This window comes from Egretta garzetta, unplaced genomic scaffold (genome assembly GCF_000687185.1).
Source record: "Egretta garzetta isolate BGI_Z169 unplaced genomic scaffold, ASM68718v1 scaffold906, whole genome shotgun sequence".
Taxonomy (NCBI): domain Eukaryota; kingdom Metazoa; phylum Chordata; class Aves; order Pelecaniformes; family Ardeidae; genus Egretta; species Egretta garzetta.
In genome coordinates, this window is record NW_009259870.1 from 169,760 (window position 1) to 176,406 (window position 6,647).

General features: G+C 54.8%; 1 protein-coding gene across 1 annotated transcript in view; it reads right to left on the reverse strand.

Annotated features, from left to right (window-relative positions):
- The window catches only part of OPHN1 (oligophrenin 1), a 66,169-nt gene that overhangs the window by 18,821 nt on the left and 40,701 nt on the right, over positions 1–6,647 (reverse strand). Inside the window, exons 12-16 of the mRNA XM_035895642.1 lie at positions 6,416–6,516; positions 3,904–3,995; positions 3,723–3,801; positions 2,115–2,148; positions 343–405 (exon numbers count right to left, since the gene is read on the reverse strand). Coding sequence (XP_035751535.1) covers positions 343–405; positions 2,115–2,148; positions 3,723–3,801; positions 3,904–3,995; positions 6,416–6,516 — 369 coding nt within the window. The remainder of the gene's footprint in view (positions 1–342; positions 406–2,114; positions 2,149–3,722; positions 3,802–3,903; positions 3,996–6,415; positions 6,517–6,647) is intronic.

Genomic DNA, 6,647 nt, shown 5'->3' on the forward strand with positions numbered 1-6,647 from the left:
GGGCTGCGTAACCCAGCGCCCAGCGGACCCCCGCCCGCCCCCCCGGCACAGAGCCTGCCAGAGCCATCCTCCGGCCTTACGAGGAGTTTCCTCAGAACCAGTGATGGAAACCAATGAATGCAAACAGCACAAAGGTGGAAATTAAATCCCAACCAGAATCGGGTGTAAGGACAGTCCGGACCGCGCAGGGCTTCTGCTCCTCCGACGCCTTCTTCAGCCAACGACGCACGACTTGGATCTTAACGAACAGCGCTACGCTGCAGAGCGCGACGCAGCCCCAGGCCGCGGGGAGCGAGGCGTGCGGGGACGGCGGCACCCCCGACGCCATGGCGGGCACCTCACCTTTCGTTTCCACGGCGTTGATGCACTTCCGTACGAACTTGAAGCCGACCTCGTTCAGCTCCACTGTGTCAAACAAGGGAAGCGGGGTTAGCTGCCTGCGGAAAACTTCTGGGAAGGCCCCACGCCGGGACCCTGCTCGGCCACAAGGCTGCAGGGCCCCAGCGCACGGCCGGGTCCACACATGCATCTGCACCGCGTGCATCCCCCCGTGAAAACACAGGCATTCTTTAAATCCTGACAAGGAATTATTAGCTCCATATGTTCCCCATTTTTCCTGGAGTCTATTTTGAGTTACAGCATTGCTCCCTGCCCCCTTTCTGTCTTTAATAATAAAAGCATCAATCAGAGTCCCGCCACATGCGAATTTGTGTCTGATAAGGAGCTGATTAATCATTCCCAGAGCACTGCAAAATCTGCAGTGAAAGCTCTTCCACATCACAGGATCGTGGAATTTCTGCTTATCTCCTTGGCTAGATTAAAAAGCAAAGCCAGTACAGCTTGCTACGCCGCGCGAAGCAGGACACCGGGTTTTGTTCCAGCCCGTTAGCCACAGATACCTCTGCGCCGGTTCTGCAGGCAGAAAGCCGGGCTTTGTTTCCATGCACACATTTCAACTTCTCTACTCACACTACTTCTGTTTTTTTCCGGGATACATGGAAGGAGTGTCCAAGGTATAACGTGAAATATCCTTCGGTTCAGTGCAAACATTTATAGCGAATTTCTCCTAAACAACCTGAATGCTGCTGGGTTTGTTTGGGGTTTTTCTTTGGGGGGGTGTAAGTTGTACGGTTTTGCGGGGGGGGCTGGGGGGTGGTTGTGGTTGGTTTGTGGGGTTTTTAACATAAACCAACATTCTACTCGAAAAAACAGCTGCAAGACACGTCTGGACCAGCTCCAGTGACGGCCCGGGCTGCGTTGGCGAACCCGTGAAGCCGCTGTACTGTCAGCAGGTTGGCTGTAATGCTTCTCTCTTCTCCGAGCGACAGCCAGGCACAGGCGTACCTTAGCTCTGTCACAGGAACGAGGACAGACACGGGTCCACTTGGTACCCAGTGGTGTAACACGACATGAAGTCGTCCTAGCTCTGATTTATAAAAAATAGAGTGTGTTTACTGTTGGGAAACTGAGTCGCGTTCTTTCCAGGCGTGCAATGCGAACAGTCAAACAACAGGTTTCGTGCTTATGCCTCTGGTAACACCACCTCCATGCTCGTTAAAGTCAGCTAATTAAAGTGCTGATAAAAGTAAGCGCTAAGATACAGAGTGCCGGCTGTCGCCCAGCTAACGGAGCCCCCGAGTTCTCCAGGGCAGCCGGCTCAGCCACTGCAGCAACGGGGGGAGGCAAAGGGGCCGCAGCCGCCCCGGGGCTGTGGGTAGGGCCCGCTCCCTCTGCAAGGGGAGACACGGGATGGGAGCTCCGGGGCACTAAATGCCACCTCTGCTTTCCTACTGTAATCTGTGCTAAGGGAAAAGACCCAAAATCTCTCTCTGATCTTTTTTCCCCTCTGTGTGCAAACTGAACTCCGCATCCTGCTAGTCCTTGCTAAATAAAACCTGCACGTTGCAGTCGGTAACTTTTACCATTTGCAACTCATTCTTATCTGGCCTCAGTATCAGACACCAGCAGTATCAGTGATGAAAAGGGAAGAAGTCGCACTGAAAACACAGCCTGCTCAGCCGAAATCGAGGACGAGTGCGACTGCGAGGAGATGCATCCACCGCCCGCCCCCCGGCCAGCCCCCGCAGCTCAGAGCAGCAACAGACACGACTCACTCTCTTCCTGCTTCGTGATGGGACTGTGGTAGATCTGAAAAGGGGAGGGAATGGAAAAGGAAGAAACAAAAACAAAATGCAATGTGATTCGACGTTTATTTTCAAAAGAAAAATGCACCCCCCCATAGATCACCCAAAGCCAATGGCAAGCAGTAGCGCAATCTCCCAAAGACAGGGCATGCGATCATTAAGCAAGATCCCATTATCTACACAACAAATGACTTTTTGCTGACTTCCTATATTTCACCGGAGGACCTATTTCCAGGAAAGAGGTCTCCCAGAAACAAACCAGGAACTTTATCCTTTGGATGCCCTGTAACAACGGCGGCTGGGCAGTCTGGCCACAGGGGCTGTGGGGGTTTTGTTTGCTTGCTTGCTTTTTTAAAATTCAAGAGTCAAGACATTCCTTTGTCCCATACAAAAATAAATTTTGTATTTTTTTTTTATTAATAATGAACAGTGGGTACCCTTCTTGATAGAAAATCAATGCTCCTTTACACCTAATGACACGTCATGCAAACCAGGTGAGCCCCAGACATGCCCACAGCGACTGGCTGCCCAGCCCAGCACACCGACCTCCGCACTGTCCCGCGTCCTTTCCTCTTTAAACCAGCTGGAGAAAGGTGCAGTGGAGGGTGCCCACATCCCACTGCCCACGTCCCCCCTCCCTGCTCCCATGTCCCCCCTCCGCACCACGGCCACACAGCCCTGAGCAGCTCAGCAAGCGGGCGATGGGACGAGGGGCACTGGCCTCAAGTTGTGCCAGGGCAGGGTGAGGTTGGGCATGGGGAACAATTCCTTCCCCTTGGGGCTGTCAGGCACTGGAAGGGGCTGCCCAGGGAAGGGGTCGAGTCCCCACCCCTGGGGGGATTTAACAGCTGGGCAGGGGTGGTGCTGAGGGACGGGGTTTGGGGGTGGGATGGCAGGGGTAGGGGGGCGGTTGGGCTGGGGGAGCTGAAAGGGCTTTGCCAACCCAAACGATTCTGTGATTCTAAGCGCACTCACTGCCACCCTCCCCACCGAGCCCACCGAGGGCAAGGCAGCTCTCCAAAGGCGAGGGGGGCTGCCCAAGGTGGGTTTTCCCACACTGCGCACCAGGCTGTCCCGATAGAGGAAAGGTGGTAAAATGCAGGAGCCTGCTTTGTTCAGGCCAAGGGAACACCGGCAGGCACAGAAAGGCGGGCGAAGACTGGCGCAGGGTGGCTGCTCCCATGGGCCAGACGCCAAACGCTGCTCAGAGCGGGGACAGACAAAAAAAATCACCTCCCGCGGGCTGGAGGCGTGTGTGAGCAACAGAAATACCCAGCGTTCCAGACTCAGTAAGGCCGCAGTCCTTTGGCAGTCTGGCACAACCAGGGAACGTGCCAGAGCTTTAAAGGGGGAAACCAAAACCCCCGTGGCAAGCGGTGCCGCCAGCAGAACAGCCCAGCCCCCCGTTTCGGCTGTGCAGTGCCCGAGCTGATGCCTGAATTACGGCATCAGCACCGAAGTGACAGCAGCAGAACGGAGCCTGCGGCAGCCGTGTCACTGCTCTTCCCCAGGACCCGCCGGCAGAGGACACTGCTCGGCAGCACATTCAAACTGGGCAGCAGCTCCCCGAACACTCACCGGCTCCTTCCCATCCATGGCTTCCATCCACAGCCTTCGATTGGCTTCCGAGAGCGCTTGCAGCGTGATGGTCCCGGACCTGCGCGGAATTCACCCATGGACAGGCAGGAAAATGAAGCAGAAGTTGTTCAATAAACAGCAGAATGCAGTTTCATCCAGGTTTACGGGGTTAGCATCTCACCTCTCATTAGTTTCGATGTCAAAACAGAACCTTTTGTCTATAGAGTCAGTCTTCCTCCTGACGCAGGATTTCAGTGTCAGGTCTAAGGTGCCCTGGGAGAGAAAATTAAAGCAAAGATTAGAGGAAAGAAATACAGGAGAGGATTTCAGGTTTCTGAGCACCCTTAGGCTGCAGCCTAGCGTGGCATGGCCTGTAGGGCACCAGGCTCCAGCGGGTGCCCTGCCACTCCGCATTGGCACCAGGAGCTCAGCCGGGCCTGCCCACCATCAGCAAAGACAGAGATCAAAGGCTTTGTGAGCCAGGCTTCCCCTCCTCAGCCACAAAACGTTCTGGGCTTCAGGGCACTACCCCGCAAACAAGCACTGAACATGTGGGTACCAAGCAACGCGCCTGCAGGAGCAGGGGCACTGCTGCAAACCCACCCACCAGGCAGCTGCTTGGTCTTGGAGGCCAGGACCATGCTTGTCTTATCTGGCACAGCCGGGTCCTCATCTTTATCAGGGCTGATCAGCGCTACCAATTACCCTCAGCATTCATGGTCCAAGCAGCTTTACACAAAATACCTTCTAGAAAAAGAATGTTAAGTGACCAAATCTGAGTAGATGCACCCTGATGAAAGGCTGGCACCACGGGCTGAGCTCTGGCCCTTTGTGTTCACACCCCTTAATAAAGGGGCATCAACTGACCCTAGAGTAGAGTATATTCGTAAGGTGATGGTGAGATCTCCAGGACTTTGCAGGAGCTCTGAGCAATGCCCAGGAGCCCTTGCAACCACCCAGACCCTAGGGCTGAGCCTGCCAACCTGAATGCCTTCATCACGCCGACTGTCTCTGCTGCTGCAAGACCTCCGAGAGAAGCGGACCCAGCAGATCCAAGACAGCCTGGTGGCAAGGACAGCCTCCTCCAAGATTAGGTCCAGCTTACACGCCGTGACGACAGTCTCCTGACTGCGTTCTGTGCACGTGCTGGTTGTCTGGGGCTTTTAAGAGCACTCCTCATAATTGTGGCCTTTGAAGTTGTGTGGCCAGCTGCGACCCAAAGGTGCAGATCACCAGACTGCAAGAGTTTGGGAAGGGGACTAATTCACATTTTTACAAGCCCCTACCTGCATTGATTGGCCTTACTAGGCATGTTTACGGCAGAGATGATGACAGATCTCTCCAGTCAATCTTTTGGACATCTTTTTGCCAAGGTTTCTGCCAAAGGTTTCTAAGATGCCCAGGAGCCCTTGCAACCACCCAGACCCTAGGGCTGAGCCTGCCAACCTGAATGCCTTCATCACGCCGACTGTCTCTGCTGCTGCAAGACCTCCGAGAGAAGCGGACCCAGCAGATCCAGGACAGCCTGGTGGCAAGGACAGCCTCCTCCAAGATTAGGTCCAGCTTACACGCCGTGACGACAGTCTCCTGACTGCGTTCTGTGCACGTGCTGGTTGTCTGGGGCTTTTAAGAGCACTCCTCATAATTGTGGCCTTTGAAGTTGTGTGGCCAGCTGCGACCCAAAGGTGCAGATCACCAGACTGCAAGAGTTTGGGAAGGGGACTAATTCACATTTTTACAAGCCCCTACCTGCATTGATTGGCCTTACTAGGCATGTTTACGGCAGAGATGATGACAGATCTCTCCAGTCAATCTTTTGGACATCTTTTTGCCAAGGTTTCTGCCAAAGGTTTCTAAAAAAACCATTTTATTTTATTGCTGCAGCGTGCAGAGGGCAGCCAAAGCACAGGCCATGAGATCAGGAACTGGAGAACAGCATGGCTGACTGGGGAGTCCCCGGGGGACGTCACTCCGTGGCAGGAGGGCGGGTGGACTCAGCTGGACGCACTTGCTGTACTCTGAGCCACGGTCCGTCATCCACACCCGCGTCCTACCCCTCCTCTGTCACGCCGAGGAACTGCAGGGAACTCCCACACAGATCACTCACCGGTAACAACCAAAGCATGTTGTGAAAGCAGCAGTTCCCAAAATCGTGGCCTTACTGCACAGTTCAGAGCTGCAGCTGCTGCCCTATCCTCTTCTCCTAACACCCGTCCCACTCACATGCACCCAGTTCTGAGAACAGAAATCAAAGTCACAAACCCGTGACTGTGCAAACATGCAAAGGCAGAGAAACGCTGCTTTGGGAAGCCCTCCTCTAGTGACCTGAGCGACTCAAGTGCTCGCAATCGCCGCCAGAGGGCTACGTGCAAACCAGGCTGCAGGTTCACCGCCTGTTTGCATGGATAAATACAGAAATCACCTTGTCCAGAAAGGCAGTAATTTCACGCTAGACCAAACCTGCAAGTCACCACTGCCCAAATAACGCTGCAGCGTCAGGACCCAGCCCACTGTCAGCACATCTTGAGGACCAGTGCTGCCGGATGACAGCTCCTGACAGTGGGGCTGGCCCCTGCTGCCCCGGACGTGGCATCTGTGTCTCTGCTTATGGAAAGAGATGATGTGGGCGGATCAAAATGAGACCTGATGGCTGGGTCAATGTTTGCAGACATCCCTCCAAGAAACCAACTCACTTGCTTAGCTCCAGGCTTCTGGTCCATGGGCGTCATCCGTAAGGTTTTTGCCTCTTTTTCGTACTGGCAATAATATTTCACCCAGGAGATGCCCAGCGCCCCTGCAGAAACACACGGGAGGCTGGAGTCAGAGATGGCACCTCGGTTGGATGCAGCCAGCAGGGCACGCCCGGCGTTTCCCGCATGTCCGCGCTTCCCTGGGGATGGACACCACTGGCCCAATGGGGACCCC